Here is a 22261-nt window from a genome sequence, read left to right on the forward strand (position 1 = left end):
TCATCACCGACAACGCTCTCCTAAGGCATCAAGGTACACCTATATATATGAACCAAACAATAAACCATATCCGAGCATAAGTTCTTTCCCAACTTGCTCTACATTAGCACACAACAGTACTACACACGTATAGAAATCATCTAGAAGTCATAACCACAAGATAGTTATGAGTATCCAAATGAACAACCCGAAACTAACCCCAATTAGGATCCAGCCGATCAGACCATCCGGTTGGCCTGTCAGACCTCACGTACTACGCTGGTCTGACCGGTCTACCCGTGTCCGGTCTAACTGGCTCCACACAGAGAGCACCACTTTGTCATAATTATCAAATATCAAAATAAATTACATGTCACGCCAACTGTTCATCATAAATTAATAATCAAAAACACACTTTGATTTTACAAAGACGATGTGAAGTTCTATATCAATACAGCAGGAGAAGAAATTACAAGGTTATAACCCTAAAAGGATATAACCAGAAAAAAGATAAATCGTATCACCACACGCTAGCAGCTAATAACACATCCCCAATAAAAGCACTGACATCAAATCGGTCGCCGTTGTGCTTCTTATATCAATGATTTTATTCTCGATATTATATCACTAATATGTGAGCTTAATTAATTACAGTGGTGCAGGTGCAGATGAGATATTGTCTAGGTGCCAGCTTGATAATCCTCCCCACTCCAACTAGGACGGTACCACTCCCAAACCGGCAAATATTATAAAATTTATAACCGAAAAGAGAAGACAGTTGTAGACGGTAGCGACGGCCAATGGATACTGCCTCTTGACGGCATTAGTCCGGTGACTGCGCCACACAAACCTCCAGAATATACGCATCGTCGTTACAGGTTCAACCCATGTTCCGACATTGACAACCAAAACGATGAGGCACACGTAGATAACCATGAACACGATGGAGACTGCCCTCGAGGTTCTCATCGTGGCGCGAAAAGCCGCAAAGAAGGCCAGGATCAGGCTGACGAGCGAGACCCAGATAAAGTGCAACGCCGCCACGAAGCTCTTCCACGAGCCGGCGGAGCGCGATGCCTTCCCGTAGACGAGTAGGATCACGGCGACCACCGATGCCGCTACGGCGACGGTGTCGAGGACCATGAACCATTTGAATGAGAACCTGCCCTTGAGGTTCGCCGTGCCGTCGTCTCCGTAGCTGCCTGGCATGTTGAATCCGGCGGCAAAGGCGACGGTGGCGATGAGCACGGCCACCACCGCAAGGCTGTCAGTTGTCCTCTCTATCCCTTTACCTATGTCGCGGCCGCTCCACGGCTTTAGATGGTCATTCCTTTGTGGTCGGCCTTGTGCCCCAAAAGCAACTAATATCACCACAAAGCTTACCTGCATTGCATGCACACCATGAATATATACCATTAAGCTGAGGGCCCATGCCATCATCTCTGATGTGTTTGGGTTTCGTCAAAAAATAGTGGTCAGTTATGACTCCACCTAATTTCTAACGAGTGGAGGCCTGTCAGTACATGTGGTGGTCAACATCTCTGACAAGCCTCATATATGTAAGTGTTTTTTTTCTAATGAAGATCAATCATACCAAACTTCTAAGTCAAGATGTATTGAACCATTTAATGCTTGCACATATTTGGTTATTGCTCACCATGTTGAACAAATTGGTCGATGTCGAAGCGAGATCAAGCGGCGAGTGTCCATCGTCGTTCAAGACATCGCTTTGCACTTTCCCCTTATGGAGTAAGGCATTCACAATGTCAGGCGAGCCGGCAACCACGGCGATGTGGAGCGGCGTGTTCCCAACCCCGTCCTGCGCGTCCAGAAGGCCACCGACCTGCTTGTGTTTCTTGATAGCGAGGGACACGATCGAGGACTGCTTCTCCCTGACCGCGGTGTGCAGGAAGGTCTCTCCATGGCCGTCACGGAGCTCAACAGCATCAGGGCAGATCCCAATTAGTTGCTTGACAACATTGGCATGTCCCAACCTAGCCGCGACATGAAGAGCGGAGAGGCCATCCGAGTCCTTCATGTACACTGTGCCAGTTGGCACGATGGCTAGGATTGCATGTACGATTTTGCGGTTGCCGTCGGATGCCGCGAAATGGAGTGGGGTGCTGCCATTGCAGTCGACCTGGCTAGCCAGTTCTGGCTTCCATTGCAATAATAAGTGAACCATCTCTGCCAAAGACACAAATTTATCAATCGAGTTGACAAACACATTCTTGTTTTGTGCTTGAGATCTGCCGAATCAACATGAGCCGATATCTTACCTAAGCTTCGGAAGACGGCAGCATGCAGAGCATTCTGGGAGCTCGGCCCAACGGGTGATGCGTCGCTGCAGGTAGTAACTATTGCTCTTACGGCAGGCACTGACCTGCTCATCACTGCCAAGTACAACGGTGACACACCGGCTTTGTTTAGCTCGGTCTGTGAATTAGTTTGGGTGGAAACGATCGCACTAATCCTGTGCGTCGCCTTCGTGTTAATATATATGTGATGGGAACAGCCCCCATCGTGGCGATACAGAGTTCGGCGCAGCTGAGAACAACCGAAGCCGAGATTGATGAAACGACTGCATGCAGTAACAGAAAACAGAAAACAAACTCTAACAAACATCTGTTATCGCATGTGGAGGAAAGGCTAACCTGATCCGCATGGATAGACTAACCTAATCCAAACTAACCTTAACAACTACATGCATGCAAGCTATCAGGTCGTCATCACATGATCCGAACCTTTCATGCTAACTAACACCCTCTCTCAATCCGGACCTAACCAGGTTCAGATTGCTTTTGAAATTCTCCAGGAGTCTTACTGACAGAGGTTTAGTGAATCCATCTACAACTTGATCATTAGTGGAAACAAAATCAATTTCTAGAAGTTTCTGACTTACCCGTTCTCTGACAAAGTGATAGTCAACTTCTATGTGTTTCGTTCTGGCATGAAACACTGGATTAGCTGACAAATACTTAGCTCCAAGATTATCACACCATATTTTAGCAGCTTTTGGACTTTTAATCTCTAACTCTGCAAGTAAAGTCTGCACCCACATTATTTCTGCAGTGGCATTGGCAATAGCTTTGTATTCTGACTCTGTGCTAGATCTAGACACAGTGGCTTGTTTTCTAGCATTCCAGGAGACCAGATTTGAACCCAGAAATATTGCAAATCCTCCTGTTGATCTTCTGTCATCTAAACAGCCTGCCCAGTCTGCATCAGAGAAGCCACTAACTAAAGTAGATCCTGACTTATGAATTTCAAGTCCTAACCGAGTGCATTGCTTTAAGTACCTAAGAATCCTTTTCACAGCAATCCAATGTACAGTTGTGGGAGCATGCAAGAATTGGCAAACTTTATTAACAGAGAAAGCTATGTCAGGTCTAGTAAGAGTCAAATATTGCAAAGCACCAACAACACTGCGATAGTGACTTGCATCTTCAGGCCCTAACAATGAGCCTTCATGAAGAGAGAGTTTCTCACTTACTGAAAGAGGTGTATTAGCAGGTTTACAATCTATCATGCCCACTTTCTTCAATAAATCATTGGCATACTTGTCTTGATTCAGTACAATGCCATTCTGAACCTTGCTTACCTCTATTCCGAGAAAATAATGCAGCTCACCAAGATCTTTGAGTGCAAATTCCCCTTTTAGATTCTGAAGTAAAGCTGCAGTGGCCTTCTCTGAAGAGCTGGCTACAATGATATCATCAACATATACCAGAACAAACATAGTTATATCACCTTTATTCAGAAAGAACAGAGACGTATCAGCTTTTGATCCTTTAAAACCAAGGTCCATCAACTTTTTACTTAGTCTAGAGAACCAGGCTCTAGGTGCCTGTTTTAACCCATATAGAGCTTTATCAAGTTTACACACATGATGTGGCTTAGTAGGATCCTCAAAACCTGGTGGCTGTAGCATATAAACTTCTTCTTCTAGGTACCCATGCAGAAAGGCATTTTGAACATCTAGCTGTCTAAGACTCCAACCTTTAGACACTGCTAAAGACAATATTATTCTGATAGTGGCAGCTTTAACAACAGGGCTAAAGGTATCTTCATAATCAATACCATACCTCTGTTTAAATCCTTTTGCTACTAACCTTGCCTTATACCTATCTAGGGTACCATCAGCTTTCCTTTTAATTTTATACACCCACTTACAGCCAATAATATTTCTCCCTCTCTGAGGAGGAACAAGATGCCAAGTTTTATTCTTAACTAAAGCATCATACTCTGAATCCATTGCTAGTTTCCAATTTTTATCCTTTAAGGCTTCTAAATCATTTGTAGGTTCACCTGAAGCAGTAAACCAAGAATGCTTATATTTAATAGTACCATCAGTATATACCTTTTCTTTGCGAACTCCACTTTGCAACCTGGTGCGCGGTCCTGCCGGTGCCTCTGAACCTGTGTCAGTCACATCTGCATGCTGTAATGTATTAGTCTCATCTGTGACAGCCTGTGCATGTTCCTGCGCTGGTGAGGACTGCTCCTGCTCCTGCACCACCTGCGACTCCTGCTCCTGCACCGCCTGCGACACTGAGTCTTCTGCTGTCTCCTCTGCTAGCGATGATGCTACCCCCCGTGGCACAGAACCAGGTGTGGGACCCGGATGACGGCCTGATGACGTGGCCGCAGGGGAGTGGTGGACGACACGGTCTGGTTCTGGACCAAAACTGGCATCCAGAGGAGGCGTCGCCGGCGGATCTTCTGCATCAGCGGGATGTACTGCACCATCTCTATGTGGCTCATTAGCACGATTAGATAAAGCAGCAGAAACATCAGCAGATAATGGATTAGTCACTGGATGCATGCATTGTTCATTCCCAACAGACCGTATGGGTCCTAGCAGTTCAGGAGTGAGAATATCAATCTCAGAACGAAGACGGGCACTAGCATTGGCATGAAGTTCAGTGAAGGGAAAAATATTCTCATCAAAGACAACATCGCGAGAAATATAGATGTGTCCTGTAGAGACCTCAAGACACTTTAACCCTTTATGCATAGTGCTAAACCCAAGAAAAACACAACGCTTAGAGCGAAATTGTAATTTGTGGTTATTGTAGGGGCGAAGATTAGGCCAACAGGCACAACCAAAAATTCTCAAGGAGGAGTAATCGGGTTTTTGTTTGAACAGTTTTTCAAGGGGACTAATATTATGGATAACTCTGCTAGGCACACGGTTAATAAGATAAGTTGCCGCCTGAAAGGCTTCATCCCAAAACTTTAATGGCATGGATGCATGAGATAGGAGAGATAAACCGATCTCAACTATATGACGATGTTTTCTCTCAGCCGACCCATTCTGTTGGTGAGTATGAGGACAGGAAACATGATGAACAATGCCAATCTTAGAAAAAAAAGAGTTAAGGGATTGATATTCGCCTCCCCAGTCAGTTTGCATGGCTAGAATTTTTCTATCAAATTGACGTTCTACCATGACTTGAAACTCCTGAAACTTGTCAAACACTTGAGACTTATGCTGTATGAGATAAATCCAAGTAAATTTACTAAAATCATCAATAAAACTAACATAATATTTTTTTCTCCCAACAGACTCTGGAGCAGGTCCCCAAACATCAGAAAAGACAAGTTCTAAGGGGTGTTTGGAAACACTGGAAGAAATAGGAAAAGGTAATTGATGACTCTTTGCTTGTTGACAAGCATTACAAACTGACTCACTAGACAAATCTGAACAGGGGAGGCTAAACTTATTGACTACTTGTTTAACCGTGGTAATGGAAGGATGACCAAGACGATGATGCCACCGGTCCAAAGATAGTTTGATGGCACTGTAGGCTTGCTTCAAGGAGGAGTGTGGTAGAGGATATAGCCTGCGCCATGATCTTCCCTTAAGGAGAGTTTTTCCTGGTGATTTGATCCTTAAGAAAGAAATAATCACGATGTAATTCAAGAAAGGCAGAGTTATCATTAACTAAGCGATGTACTGAAACAAGATTTTTCTTAGCTTGAGGCACATATAAAACATTTCTAAGGTGGATATTACGACTATTGGGATTATGAACAATAGCATGACCAATATGACTAATATCCATACCTGCACCACTTGCTGTGTGGATTTGTTCACCACCGTTGTATTTTTCCTTCATAGTGAGCTTGTCCAGCTCTCCCGTGACATGATCTGTAGCACCAGTGTCGATGTACCAATTTGTGTCAACTCCATAGGAGTTAACCGCTGCAGCTGCAACATGCTTGGCGTCAGGAACGTAATCCTCGTCGTACCTATACCAACAATCTGCTGCCGTGTGCCCCCGTTTGAAACACACTTGGCAGATTGGTCTTTTATCAACGCCTCCTGGTGTGCGGCCTCGACCACGGCCACCTCCTCCGTTGCCGCGACCATGGCCGCCGCCGCCGCCGCCGCGCGAACCTCCTTGGCCACCATTGCTGTTGCCACGCCCCCCGTGGCTGAAGCCTCCACGGTTGGCAACATTGACGGTGACCTCCTGTGCGCCGCGGTAGATGGCTTGGCGAGCTTCAAAGTTCAACACTTGAGAGTACAGATCACTCACAGAGATTGGTTCAACCCGAGCGCAGACAGCCGACACCACCTCGCTGTAGCCCTCGCCAAGGCCGGTGATGATATACTGAATCAGCTCCTCTTCATCGATCGGGCGACCTCCGGCAGTAGCCATCTCATCTCCTAAGGATTTCATTTTTGCAAAATACTCAGGAGTTGACATGTTACCTTTCTTTGTATTGGTGAGAGCAAACCGAGTGTTAATCGCTCTTGCTCGTGTGTGGGTGGAGTACATCTGCTCGATGGCGCTCCACACTTCAGCCGCGGTGTCGCATGTAGCGACCTGCATCAGCACCTCTCTTGTCAGCGACGAGAGAAGGTACCCCAGAACTTGCTGGTCGGTGGCTTCCCAGTCTTCATGGGCTGGGTTCGGCTCCTTCTTGGTGGCGCCATCTTTTGTGACAGCGATCTCTGCCGGCGGCCGCTTGGTTGCACCGGTGAGATGCCCCTGAAGCCGCGCTCCTCTAACTGCGGCGCTTACTTGCACCTTCCAGAGCGCATGATTTGCCTTCCCAAGCTTCTCTGAGATTGGGTGGCCTTGGAACGGATTTGTGGCAGCCGTACTGGACGACGAGGCCATGAGTATTGATCTCTTAGGGAATTGATCAACGCTCTGATACCATGTGAATTAGTTTGGGTGGAAACGATCGCACTAATCCTGTGCGTCGCCTTCGTGTTAATATATATGTGATGGGAACAGCCCCCATCGTGGCGATACAGAGTTCGGCGCAGCTGAGAACAACCGAAGCCGAGATTGATGAAACGACTGCATGCAGTAACAGAAAACAGAAAACAAACTCTAACAAACATCTGTTATCGCATGTGGAGGAAAGGCTAACCTGATCCGCATGGATAGACTAACCTAATCCAAACTAACCTCAACAACTACATGCATGCAAGCTGTCAGGTCGTCATCACATGATCCGAACCTTTCATGCTAACTAACACGGTCGCCTTCGCACGTGCCACGACAAGAGCCTCCACGGTGGCGCCATGCCCGTGCCTCGCTGCCATGTGTAGGGCCGTGTCCCCGGCCGCGTTCTGGCATCCCAGGATATTCTCCTCGCAGTCCTGGGCCAGATTTACAAGGATCGTCACGGTGCCGGCGTGCCCTGCCCTCGCCGCGCAGTGCAGAGGTGTGTCCATCGCCGAGTTCCGGCGAGAGAGGAGACTATTGTCCCTGATGAACCTATGGTAGAGCTCCTGGATCAGCTCGCCATGCCCTTTCTCCGCTGCGACATGAAGAATGGTGTTCCTCTCCGCCGTCACCTCGAGTACGTTGCACTGTCTGTGCTGAATGATGCCTGAAATGGGTACGAGGAGAATTAAATGCTGCTTGTATGATGATATACTAGTCAAATGTCTGTGAGTTGCAACAGAAATCAACTTTTTGAACAAAAGAAGATCATTATTGTGTGGCGGACTAGAGAAGGAGAGCCCATTTCTTTTTTTCTAGTTCTCACAGGGTCATCCCCCCTGGTTTTCTAATTTTTTGCATGCTAGGATGACCGAGGATAGAGGATCGGTTTGGGGTTGGATTTTTGGATGATGGCATCGTGGGCGGAGATGGTTTCGCAAGATAAAATAGGTTTATTTTATTGGTACTAAGACGGTTTTGAAACATCAGATACTTAGTTTTATTGGTATGTCTGTGAGTTCTAGGCAAACTGTTGTTTTCCTGACAGGGGGTGGTGGGCTCAAGTAACAGAGATAGAGATATCATAGGCTTGCATTTCTTTATATATTTTTTGAAATGTTTCAGTATTGTAGCTAACATTTAAGGGCAAATGTAGATGAAGGACGTGCATGGATTTGTATTTAAAAATCAAACAATGGACAATTTTGATTTATGATAGTAGCACTCCATCTCTCTGTGCAACAACCTCCTTGATTGGGGCTTTGCATCTCGAGGAAACATCACGTTTGTCCCAAACAACTTTGGATATACTTCCTCTGTTTCAAATACTCATCACTTAGACCCTCTTTGTTTAGGCTTAAGCTTCAGTTTATAGCCAGAAAAGCTAAAGCCCAAACAAAGGGCAGGCTTTTTCATCTGGCTTTTAAAAAAGCCTAAGCCACCCTATAACTAAAAGCCGAAAGCCCATAGAAAGGTGCTTTTTCTGGCTTTTGTGGGTTGGAGAATATCCAGTGCCATTAAATTTGATAACAAATTACCCACCATGCAATCCATTTATAATTACGGAACGAATCGTTTTGTTTGAATTCTATCCTCGAGCGAGAGCGAACCAAGGAGCCATCTCTCCGCCGCCGGCGACGGGCATCGGTGGCCCTCTTCCTCCCCTAGGCCCCTGCTGCTCTTCTTCCCAACTGTCATCAGATTCTTCCCTGACACTAGCGCCATCTTCTTGGCAGCCTTCTGTGATCAAGGTAATTAAGACAAGCCCATATTCTCGATGGATAAATTAGCAGGTGACAATGATGGAATATCAGTATGATGTGTTTTATTGCGTGATTTGCCTACATGATTTATTTAGACCATTAATGTAGTTGTTACACAGCACGAAGTTAAATTGCTGAATATCTTTTTTTTTCTGAATACATTGCTGTGCATCTTTACTGCCTAAACATTTTTCATGTAATAAAGTCATGTAGCATTACATAAATCTTACTATAAATCATTAAAATGTGTTTATGGCTGAATGTAAATTGTCTAGATGGATCTAGTTCCTCGATCCAAGGCAAATTGGGACACATTTAGCAACAGGGCCTTTTGTGAGATCTGTGCCGAGGAATGTGAGGCTGGGAATAGACCTACGGGTTGTTTGTCAACTACTGGCTACAAAAATCTACAGCTGAAGTTCTTTCAGAGGACAGGGAAAAAGCATGACCAAAAACAATTAAAGAACCACTGGGAAACACTAAAGAAGGAATACAACTTGTGGATCGAACTGAAGGAAAAATCAACTGGATTAGGCTGGGATCCAATTAAAGGAACATTTACTGCTGATGATGCTTGGTGGGCGGACCACATAGTGGTATATACTATTTAAACACTTTACATGTTCCAGTTCATATTTACATTTAAACTTGTGCTAACTTTGTTCTTTTTTCCCTTTTTAGAAGCACCCTAATCATACGCATTTTCGTAATGGACCACCGGCTAATCTACAAGAAATGGACGTCGTATGATAAAGCTTTTGTCACTGGTAACAGTTCAGCTATACCCGGATCTTACTGAATTTGCCAAGTTATCGGATGAAAAGGCAAACGAAGATTATTCTTGCATGTATGGCTCTTCACAATTTTATTCGAGACAGTGTTTTGCGTGATGAACTTTTTGGGAGATGTGATCTCGATGAAGAGTTCGATCCAAACACTGAACAAGCTAGTTCATCTCAAGAAAATGGTATCAATGGATTAGCGGTGGATGATGAAGACATGAATGCTTTCCGTGATAGGATTGCTAATTCACTAACGGCAACAAGGGCATAGATTGATAGGTTAATTTATATATATGTGCTTGTATTATTTTACTTCCTCATTTGTTGTCGTGGCATATATGTGATCTTATTATTTTACTAATATAATGGTCACGGTAATTGTAACAATATAAGATGATGTTTGTGACGTTACTAGCAGATCATACGTACGCCAGAAAAATACATTTGACAATGTCCTTAGCTTGTAAACAAGCCACCAAAATCTCAGGGGTGTTTTGGACCATTCAATAGTTAGCAAATCAGCCATCCCACACAAAAGCTAGATTGCCAAACAACACAGTGGAGACTTTTAAGCCAAGGAAGAATAAGCTGCCTAACTGGAAAAACCTGGCATAAGCTGCTTATCTATAAGCCTAAGCCCAAACAAAAGGCCCATAATCCTATTTACTTTTTAATTTTCACAGCTTCCTCCCCTTTTCAAAAAGTTTATATATACTTGAAAGTAATATATATGCGTCGTACCATAAATACAAACGTGCAACTTTTATAAATTAATCATTTAAGTGTTATCAGTGGTCAAGGTTGAAATGTTGATGGTCAATAATGAAAAGAAAACGAGGATGGAGAGAGTATGATAAAATTATCCAATAATATCAAACTTTATAATAATTTAAACCAAGTCAAAATATATTTTATATATGGTGTATGAATTGAACTTATACTAATCTTCATATTACAAATTGTTTCCACACGACATTGATTTTGTTGTACAAGTCAAAGTCTCTGGATTTTTTTTATCAAACCAAAACTTACCAGGGCAACACGGTCATTTGGTGCTCTGGTATGGACTATACGACTCTATGAGCAAGGATGTTTACACACCTTATACGAAGTGTTGATACGTGTTACAATAGTGTCATGTCAAGAAAGGAACAGGTCTGTACAAGACAAGAGAGGACTAATACAATTCAAAGTCACCTTGATGCATATCACATCACATTCTTGGACTATTGGGATGTTTTTGAATGGATGATTGAGTTAATAGACTCATGGAGCGATGAATTACATACTACTCCCTCCGGTTCTTTAATAATTGACGCTTTGGATAAGGTTGAGATCAAACTTTTATAACTTTGACCATCAATAACTTTAAAAATATTTAGTTTAAAGAAACTAGAATAACATATATAGATTTATCTTTCAAAGCACTACAATAAAAGTAAACATGTATTTATTTATTGTATATATTATAATAGAAAAATAAGGTCAAAGATATATTTGTAGACCGTGTCATTGTCCAAAACGTCAATTAAAATGAAACCGGAGGGAGTATATTTTTTTCCGAGTGCATAATGATATAAAAAAACATTAAAAAATGTAAGACGTTATTAAAACATTATAAAGTTGATGATTCCTACCAAGAATTTGAGATGGCAAGTGTTTATTTCCATAAACACTTTATAATGTTTATGGAAATTATTGGTAGGAATCATCAACTTTGAATGATTATAATGTTTATAATCGGTTCTCCGTACCGATTGGAGAAAATTAAGATGGCAAGTGTTTCCTTTGAATGAACAGACAACTGCAGTGATAAGCTGTGTGTGGTTACTGTTAAATTAATCAATTACCAGCGACTTGACGATGTGCTGCTGCACCATCGCCGGGCCGTTGCTGCAGAAGCAACGCCATGACCTCCTCCGCTCGCCCGCTCCGTGCAGCGCGATACAGCGACGGGCACATCTCCATGCGAGGCGCCTCATCACCATTCGACGCCGCCGGCTGATCCATTGATGGAGTATGCATGCCGTACGTACGTGTCAAATTAAGCTTATTAGAGATAAAGAGGATATAAAGTATATGCTAGTAGTAACTAGCTGTAAGAATTAGCTAGCTGCAGCTGCATGCGTGAATATATAGTGTGCAGCTGATGAAGCTGGGGGAAAGGGATCGAGATATTTACCGCCTAATACGTACAGACTGAATTTGAGGCTGTGAATGGCAATGCATACCCTCATCCTGGACTCCACAACTGCAACCTAGCTAGCTTCCTGGTTGCTGCTGCTGTCAATATTGCAAATTAAGTCTCTTGTTCTCTACCGTACCCGGGTCGTTACTCATGCGTAGTATACTATGGCTGTGTTTAGATCAAAGTTTGGATCCAAACTTCAGTCCTTTTCTATCACATCAACCTGTCATACACACACAACTTTTCAGTCACATCATATTCAATTTCAACCAAAATCCAAACTTTACGCTGAACTAAACACTTTTCTTTTTCATTTCAAAACTCAGCAGAAACGCATGCGCTTATAAAACGTGTGCACAGGTACGTACTCCCTATAAACGCATATCCTTTTTATATAAGTATATATCCGAAGATTAGACCAACATATTGACTCACAAAGTTATCACTAGTACCTTGTTATCGAGGGAAATTAAGTCACTCACTCCCTTCGATTCTATAATTCTTAACATTTTGAGCAATAACACTCGATCTCTAAAATATACATTTGATTATATTTTTGTAATATATGCAATAAATAATTTTTTTTTACTTTTATTATACTACAAAACAAATTGTCGACGTCTGATGTCACGACTACAGTATTTGGACAGTATGGAGATCGTTGGTGTTAGGATATACGTGAGACTGAGGTAAAAGAGACGGAGACAGAGATTTTTATACAGGTTCGGGCCCCTCGTAAGGTAATAACCCTACATCCTATTGGCCGAAGCCGGTCGTTGATCTTATTCACCATAATCACACTAGTACAATATTTGGGGTAGCCTATCTAACTGTTGTCGACATGGCGGTCTATAGGTCTGACTCGTAGTCGACAACAGGGTAGCCTTCCTCCTCGAATCCGTATCCGGCGAGATCAGAGACAACGCTAGATCCCTACGGCCGGCCTCTGAAGGTACCAGATAGGGTCGATCCAGGCATATCTCTGATGTCGGTATCCGGCGGCTTGTCTTGGCGTATGTTGGCTTGTATGTTGTTCCGTAGATTGTGGTGGGTCTCTTCCTTCATCTCTCTCCTCCTAGGGGGTCTTGTATTTATACACATAGGTGTCCCCTTGTCCAAGTAGAACTAGGGAAATCAATATGGATACAAATCCGAGTAGTCCTTGTCGTTTCCATGTAGAACTCTGATTGTATTTCCTTATTCGGAACTCCCTCCATATCTGAAGGTTGTTTCCGTATAAGATATGGTATGTGGTGGGTCCTGCCGAGATTTAGTCGACTACTATTAGGTATGTGGTATCCATAACCCTGACACAAATATATAGATGTTGACTTAAATATTCTTAAAATTATTTATAGTGAAAATTATAAAGGTTTAATCTCAACCTTAACTTAAAACATCAAGAATTATGAAATTGGATAGACTATTACTTTTAAAAATTAATCAATTATAAATACATGTACTTATATAAACACATAAAAAATACGGGTTAAACCAGTACTTATATGAACTATACTAGTACTAGGCTACTAGCTAGGAAATCAGGAGTACCTGTACGTCCAGAATTCCAGAAAGGGACGCACGGTCATTCTCTCACACTGTCACGCGCATCGGAGAACATCTATCTCGTCAATTTGACTCGTAGTATTTGCGTCCAAATTTTTTTGTTTGACTTGTATGCGTTTCCTGCTTCTGTTGGCTTTCTTCGAAAAGCCGGATGTCCGGCTGCCGTCCCAAATGAATTTGCCCCTTTGGATCGTCCGCGTGTCGCTCAATTAATTAGAATCGTCTTCATTCGTGGGGTTCAGAAAAAAGAAAGGACAATGCACAGGGTAAAAGGTGCAAAATATACTAGAATTTCTTTTTACGGATTCGTGAAAACTATCGGCAGTTTTTTTCCTCTTTAAAACTTTCTAAGGCCCTGTTTATTTCAGTTTGAAATTATTATAATTTAGATTATTGAGTCAGATTACTATAACTAATCTGTAGTAGAATAAGCGGTTAGTTATTTCTTTCATAGATTATTAGAGCCTAGATTATTGGGTTTGCAAGTCTAAATAGGGAGTGGGGTGGCATGATGGGTAATTTTTCACCCAATAATCTGGAAAAGCTCACCTAAATGAGTTTATCAGATTATTATTAACTGGGCTCCAGATTATAATAAGCTACTTTAATAAGTTGTCTGTTTCTTTCAGCTTACTTCCAATAATTTAGATTATAATAATCCCAAGCTGAAAGAAACAGGACCTTAAGTCATCTACCATCTGATTGCATCGAGATTCATACAACGAAGGACAAAAAAAATACTTATGTTTTTCTACACATGCTCGAGAAGGACCCAAACCAGCGGAAGCAGGCTGCGCTAGCCAACCGGCCACCACTGGTAGAGAAATCATCTTTGGTCGGTCGACCCAAATTCACAATAGTCCCGGTTCCATTAAAAACCAGGATTTTTAGTCCCGGTTAATAAGAGGAAGATCTTTAGTCCCGCTAAAAATCATCTAAAGTTCATTTTTAGTCCCGGTTGATTCCATGTCAGGCCGTGTCAGGACCCTATGATCTTTAGTCCTGGTTAGTAACACCAACCGGGATTAAAAACCTATTTTTAGTCTCGGTTGGTGTTACTGATCGGGAATAAAAATCAAAACACACTATATAATCCATAGTACCGATCCTCTTTTCCCGTCCACACAACAAACTCCTCCCTCTATCTCTTTTTTTCCTTTCTAACTTCTTGTCTCTTTCCTTATCTCTAACTCCTCTCCTCTCCTTCCTTTTTTCCTTCACCCACAGTGCAGGCGGCCGGCGCGGAGGCGGCGACGCGGGGGACGGCACGGAGGAGGCCTGCGCGGCGGCGCGGGGGGCCGTGCGGCGGCTGCGGTGGGCCGCCGGCGCGGCGGCGCGGGGGGCCGCGCGGCGGCGGGCGGCGCTGGCTGGCCGGCGCGGAGGGGAGGAGGGGAGGCGGCAGTGGCCGCCAGCCGGATTTTTTTTCTTTTTTTTTTTTTGAGATGTGAATCTGTGATGTATTTTTGTGTGAGATGTGAATCTGTGATGAATTTTTTAGAACCCTGTGATGTAATTTTTTTTAAGAGTTTGTGATGTATTTAGAGATGATTTGTTTGAGGATTTGAGGATTTGGAGATGTTCTGTGATGTGATGATTTGGATATGGGAGGGGATGGTGTGAAATCAATATTCAATATTAAAAGCGGAAAATAAAAAGAAAAAATATCTTTAGTCCCGGTTGGTGTTAGCAACCGGGACTACACCAACCGGGACTAAAGATGCTCCTATTAACACCAACCGGGACGAAAGATTGATTTTTAGTCCCAGTTATTTGAATCAGTACTAAAGATAGCGATCTTTAGTCCCGGACTCGTAGTCCCGGTTGGAAAACCGGGACTACAGGGGGGTTACAAACCGGGACTAAAAAGCATTTCTCCACCAGTGCACAAATCATTTTTTTCAATTATACTAGTTGCATATAAGCTATATTATAGTCATAATGTAGTTACAATCTAATTACACTTCATTTGCAGTATATTTATATTTATAAGTTTTCAATGAAAAGACTATCAACTGTTTTAAAGCTACTCCTTTTTTTAAAAAAAAAATACTAGGAAGATAGCCCGCGCGTTCGCTTAGACATGCGCATTAGTTTTTTTGAAAATAGTTTTACAAAACAAATTGTGTCGACGTTTGATGTCGCGACTACAGTATTTGGACAGTATGGGGATCGTTGGTGCTAGGATATACGCGAGACTGAGGTAAAAGATGGCGGAGACAGAGATTTTTATACAGGTTCGGGCCCCTCGGAAGGTAATAACCCTACATCTTGTTGGCCGGAGCCGGTCGTTGATCTTTATTCACCATAATAACACCAGTACAGAGCGTACGACTAAGTCTTCCGTCTTGCTGTAATCGAGAATTTGGATTGAAGTCAAGAAATTTTATCTCGGCGGGTACACCATCTCTTCAGTCCGTATTCCTTGTCGAGATCCAGCAACCGTTCTCGAGCGATCGAGAAGGCGTAGAGTCTACGACGGAGCCTTGTCGACATTTGTTGTACTCGCCTTAGTCGATCTTGGTGTAGAACCATAGAGACATGGAGTCTTCAACAATGTCGAATAGAATTTTCCAGTGTTTTGTATATGAGCGTTTTCTCTCTTACCGACTCCGATCAGTCAGTTTGTAGAGTCATGCACTCTGCCTAGCCCCGAGCCTTGTCTTCGGAGAATCGTTCTCGGATGATAAGGCTCTTGGACCTTTGACCTACCTCATTTGAACAAGCACTGATCCTAGCCCCCAGCCGTGAAGTTCGAAAGCTCAATTTCCGATTACACGGCTTGGTTAATACGCACGGCGAGAACTCTTACACGACCAGATCTTACATGGTGTTTTGTCTCTGAAGGATCCGACAAGGCCTTATCGGCTCTGGGTGTCCCCAGCTGAAGTTCCCTTAGGTTCCTCGGAGGCCTTGTCAAGACGGCGTAAAGGGACAGTAGGATAGGTTGCAACGCTAGGTGTCTTCTGTGGTGAGGGATCTCTGGGTAAAACACTTGGCGATCTTGTGTACCTGATATCAAATTTGTTGAAGTAGAGGTAGTAGGAGAAATCGCTACATCGCTGGTCGAGGACCAGGCAGTAGTCGTAACTCGACCACTTGAAGTGGAAGTAGTGGGAGAGACACTACATCGTTGGTCGAGAACTGGGCAGTAGTCGTAACTCGACCACTAGAAGTGGAAGTAGCCAGAGAAACGCTACATCGCTGGTCGAGGACCAGACAGTAGCCGTAACTCAACCACTTGAAGTGGAAATAGTGGGAGAAACGCTACGTCGCTGGTCGAGGACCTGGCAGTAGCCGTAACTCGACCACTTAAAGTGGAAATAGTGGGAGGAACGCTACATCGCTGGTCGAGGACCAGACAGTAGCCGTAACTCGACCACTGAAAGTGGAAGTAGTCGGAGGAACGCTACATCGCTGGTCGAGGACCAGGTAGTAGCCGTAACTCGACCACTGAAAGTGGAAGTAGTCGGAGGAACGCTACATCGCTGGTCGAGGACCAGGCAGTAGCCGTAACTCGACCACTTGAAGCAAATGTACGAGAGATCACTACGATCAACTGGTTGAGAACCGGTGAGTAGGTGTCCCTCGATCATTTGGAGTCGTGGTACGAGGACCGCTACGCTGCCGTAGTCGTACCTTGACCATCTGAAGTAAAGGTGCGAGAGATTGCTACGTACTGGTGCGAGAACCAGTGAGCGAGCAGAATTATGTCTCGAACACCGATGGAAGGTGCGGTGCGAGAACCAGTGAGCGAGCAGAATTATCTCTCGAACATCGATGGAAGTTGCAGTGCGAGAGATTGCTGCGTACTAGTGCGAGAACCAGTGAGCGAGCAGAATTATCTCTCGAACATCGATGGAAGTTGCAGTGCGAGAGAATTCTGCGTACTGGTGCGAGAACCAGTGAGCGAGCAGAATTATCTCTCGAACACCGATGGAAGTGCTAGAGTTGGTTTATTGCAAGTGTATCTCATGTAGCCAGCATGACTCACGTACCCAACTTATAGCATATCCGGATGTCCGTTCGCAATCATGTCGGGTGATCAAGCCGACGACGTTCGCGAGGAATTATCTGTTAACAACCTTTTCTCGAGTAGTCCAGCCATGGCCGGTTCTATGAGATAGGTCATCGATCTTCGTTGGCAGGTTGGGTGCGATAACTCCGCATTTGTTGAGAATGTTCTCGATAATGGAGTGTACTCGACCATAACCTACTCGAGTGCTCAATTGTTCCTGAAAAATATTTTCTAGAAGGCAAGATATATAGCAGAGAATATCGAATATGTACTTAAAAAAACTGCATGGATCTTCTAATATTATCACGATACAACAAGCAGATGTAAATATCAGGGCATTATGTAAACCGTAAACAAGCATGATTTATACAGAAGAAAACAGAGCGAGCCCCCAGCGTTAGACCGTAGTTGGCCTATCGTCGGAAGTACTCGCACAACGGATATTGTATAAAAAGCATGCTCTAGGTAAACATAATAAATTATAGATCTGACAATGCTGTATGATCTGAATAGGTACGATAAATTGCAGATAAAATATTGTGTACCTTAGTAGATACATGCCGGATGTATCTACGAAATTAGTAGATTAATTTAAAAAACCAATCTACCAATTACCTTGTTGCGTACTCGTTCGACATCATACGGTCTGACATCTTTTTGGTACGCCGCGAAGCTTGAGGCTTGAATGATCTCGATAGACCAAGTTGTTGACGACGATGGTTCCGATCTCGTCGGGAGACATACTCCGGTCGGGTTGGATGTTCCCACAGCGAAGTCGTCGAGTAGCTTGTTGTCGGAGAGTCCATCTTTTGAACCCATCTCGTCGAAATCCTAGAGCACCAAAATCCCCCTACCTGGCGCGCCACTGTCGACGTTTGATGTCGCGACTACGGTATTTGGACAGTATGGGGATCGTTGGTGCTAGGATATACGCGAGACTGAGGTAAAAGATGGTGGAGACAGGGATTTTTATATAGGTTCGGGCCCCTCGGAAGGTAATAACCCTACATCCTGTTGGCCGGAGCCGGTCGTTGATCTTTATTCACCATAATAACACCAGTACAATGTGTGGGGTAGCCTATCTAACTGTTGTCGACATTGCGGTCTGAAGATCTGACTCGTAGTCGACAACAGGGTAGCCTTCCTCCTCGAGCTTATGCCAGGTGAGACCAGAGGTAGCGCTAGATCCCTACGGCTGGCCTCTGAAGGTACCGGGTAGGGTCGATCCAGGCGTATCTCTGATGTCGATATCCGGCAGCTTGTCTTGGCGTATGTTGGCTTGTATGTTGTGGCTTCTGGTGGGTGTATGGGGGGTCTTGTATTTATACCCATAGGTGTCCCCTTATCCAAGTAGAACTAGGAAAACCAATATGGATACAATCCGAGTAGTCCTTGTCGTTTCCATGTATAACTCTGGTTGTCTTTTCTTATCCGGAACTCCTCCTATATCCGAAGGTTGCTTCCGTATAGGACATAGTATGTGGTGGGTCCTGCCGAGATTTAGTCAACTACTATTAGGTATGTGGTATCCATAACCATGACAAATTGAAATTAAAATAAGATATTTTTCTATTTTTAATGGAGCGTTCATTATATCTCTTTCTTGTGAACAAATCTCGACAAACTTGGTAATAAATGTATTTTTTTATTATCCTGCTAGCCCCCTCTTTAATTGCTTCATATATATACAATTCATTATGCATTTGAATCAATAAAGATAAAAAATTCTTTTAAAAAATATTTATTGTATTTTGAATTTAGTGATTGAGTGATTCTTATTTCGAATTTGTATTCAAATCAAATTATTGTTTTATTCAAAATTGTCTTTTTAGGAATTATAAATTATACCTAATCTCGTATCGTGTTGTATTTGGACTCTTCTTTGAATACTTGTTTTATTATTCCAAATTTCAAATATTTATAACTTATGGTTTTATATGGACTCTTGTTATTTTATATTGAGAGAATTACCTATATGGCACTGAAAATTCGCTTGGTTTCTTATATGCCAATAGAAAACATCAATCTCCTTATATGCCATCCAAAAAGTTTTTCCATCCCTCTTGGGCCACTGCCGTGAGCTCTGTTGGAGAAATCATCCATTGGCTGGTCAAGTTTTTATCCAAGTACCCACCCTACCCTTCTTCAGCATTTTCCAGCAAGCTTCCATGAAATGAATTGCAGCAAGCAAGCAACGATGGGCTGGGCGGTTGACTACAATGTAAGTAGTTGAAAACTAATCTTTTTTTTTATTCTCGTACAGGATAGCTCAAAATTTTGAGATGAAAAAGTATTGATAGGATCCATGTCGGGCATACATATTGTTGCCGAATCATACAGAAACCAAAGGTAAAATGGATGCCCATCAAGGCAGAAATAACCGGAGAGGAAACGAAAGAACGCATGAGAGATTTGAAGGGCAACATTGTCTTTTATTACCTTAATTAGCAGCAAACCAACAGCTAGCTCACGTAGTGGCACGAAGGGGATAAAAAGTTGAACTCAGTGACATATAAGGGACCCAACAATTTTCAGTGACATATAAGGGACTGAGGCAATTTATAGTGGCATATAGAGAATTTTCTCTTTCTACATGGAATCTTGTTATATTTTTTATAGTTTTAATTATTTTTTTAAAATTTTGTATGTGTATTTTAATCAAATTGCTTGTTTTATCTTTTTGTTCTGAATTTAATTATGAACTCCTTGTAGTGATCCGCCTGTCACCATCAGCCTCGCAGATCATTGTCAACCTCCTCACCAGTGAGCCTCTCTTGATGCATTGGAAATGATGTGGTGGGGCTCTTTCTAGTCCTTGTCGAAGACGTGGAACGCCTCCCTGTGCCGCTCCTCTCAGTACTTGCCCTTCACCTAATCATCTAGCGTGCTATTTAGGGCCAGGAACTTATGTAAGTCGATGTTGCCGCTGCCGTCGGTGTCCAGCTCGCTAATAATGTCTTGTAGCTCTGCCTTCGTCGGGTTCAGGCCCAGAGTATGCATCATGGTTCCAAGCTTCTTGGTAGTGATTAAACTTGGACTTTAGACTCACATATTTGCGAAGTGCTACTTTGCTCAAATATTTGTAGTCAGAACAGTCGCATTATCTTTTATATAGTAAATATGAGCAATATGGATCTTGGATTATGTATTTAATTATAAATAACACAAAAAATCAAATAAACTAAGAAAAGTACATGTAACTTGGGAGCCATGATCACTTAGCTATTATTTTTTTCATATATATGATATATTATGTGTCAACTAGAAAATATGAAAAGTTAGATAGAAAATAGGAGATGAGAGTTGGATCCCAGAGGTGAGTTGCACGGTGGAGGGAGTATGCATGTACATGCGTGCTCACATATGGTAGGGGTGGAGGTGGGGGTACCGGATTTATTTTTTGTGACATGTAGTAGTTATAATTATTGGGTCCACGTACCTATTTAAAGGAAAATCGATGGTTTGATTTTTTTTATCATAATTTCTAGGTTTTTTTTAAATTTATTTGAGCACCACATGGTGTTTTAGGAGTGTTTGTAGAACACCATGTGACAGATTGAGAGCATTTGTAGGGAGTTTAATGGACTTTTAGTACATAATAGATAGTTAATATATTGTGTAGTTAATATATTGTATTGTTTATGTACTGAGCTACTGGCTAGAAAATATGGATAAGAAAGTGAGCAAGAGAGATAATATGAGATCATTTATGATGGCATGATATATTTTATTTTTATAATATTTTATTACTATTTAGTTGTGATATAAAGAAGTTTATGTCAAATGATATATTTCTTATATATGTACATGCCAAAATATGGTAAATTTAGTTCAAAGTAAAATCAAATATATTATAAGATATTCTAATTATTTAGTTATTGTGTTTTATATATAAAATTTTGCTACTATAAATGGAAGAAAGAAGAGAGGGGTGGGGGAGACGGACATACGTACGTGTGAGGAGAGGAGTGAGAGGTGTGGACGTAGGTGACACTTTTTTTTTTAACATATATAGATTTAATGTTGTAAAATGATGGGTCCACCATATTAAATGAAAATTAATGGTAGGATTTTTTTCCTTTTTTTTGGAATTTCTTAGATTTCTCTAATTTATTAGAGCGCCACGTGGTGGCTTAGGAACGTTTGTAGAAGCCATGTGGCGGTTTAAGAGTGTTTCTAGGAAGTTTAATGAACTTTTAGTATATACCAGATAGATATTTACAAAATATATTATGTAAATATACATAGAGGGTAACAGGTGCAAAATACTACTTCCGTCCTAGAATATAAGGATTTATAGGGTTGGTTATGGTTATTGAGAAAGTAGGTAGAATTAATTGTGAGAATGTTGTGATTGGATGAGAAGTGGAAGTAGGTGAAAAAAAATGAATGTTAGTGACGAATTTTTTATATTTTATGATAAATTCTAAAGACTATAAGTTGTTATATTTTAAAACGGAGAGAATATAAAGTTCTCCTCGGTTCCAATAATCCGAGACAGGTGAAGCTCTAACCAACGGCGCAGCTTAAATTTCATCCATGCTCTCTATGTCAAGACAGTCTCTTTGCTATCCCACAAGGCTCTTCAGAAATATCTCCGTGGCATTCTTTACTATATGGTCCCATGACCCAGTGTCGAACATAATTCTCAATGTCATCTAGTATGATAGTGTATACCCCTTGCTGGAGATAGGTTATGATAGGGTATACCCTCTGCTGGAGATGAGTGTTGAGATTGATAGGTAATATGTGCTTCGTATGAAGGCCCGCTCCCTTGA

General features: G+C 42.4%; 1 protein-coding gene across 1 annotated transcript; it reads right to left on the reverse strand.

Moving 5' to 3' along the window:
* Positions 1–655: 655 nt before the first annotated feature.
* Positions 656–11852, reverse strand: LOC107279337 (ankyrin repeat-containing protein At5g02620-like). Its single transcript, XM_066305704.1, has 5 exons — positions 11565–11852; positions 7481–7836; positions 2259–2415; positions 1637–2166; positions 656–1362 (listed from the first exon to the last, which is right to left on the reverse strand). Exons 1-5 carry the CDS (start codon positions 11737–11739, stop codon positions 694–696), a joined length of 1887 nt encoding a protein of 628 aa, XP_066161801.1. The 5' UTR covers positions 11740–11852; the 3' UTR covers positions 656–693.
* Positions 11853–22261: the final 10409 nt, after the last annotated feature.

The sequence above is a fragment of the Oryza sativa genome, chromosome 11 (genome assembly GCF_034140825.1).
Source record: "Oryza sativa Japonica Group chromosome 11, ASM3414082v1".
NCBI lineage: Eukaryota > Viridiplantae > Streptophyta > Magnoliopsida > Poales > Poaceae > Oryza > Oryza sativa.

Excerpts from the sequence above, each read along its gene's own strand:
- LOC107279337 (XM_066305704.1), bottom strand. The coding sequence starts at position 11,739 with ATGCATACTCCATCAATGGATCAGCCGGCGGCGTCGAATGGTGATGAG. Across the intron at positions 7,837-11,564 it reads AGCACATCGTCAAGTCGCTG|GCATCATTCAGCACAGACAG; the intron begins GTAATTGATTAA and ends TACCCATTTCAG. Across the intron at positions 2,167-2,258 it reads TGCCGTCTTCCGAAGCTTAG|AGATGGTTCACTTATTATTG; the intron begins GTAAGATATCGG and ends TGTCTTTGGCAG.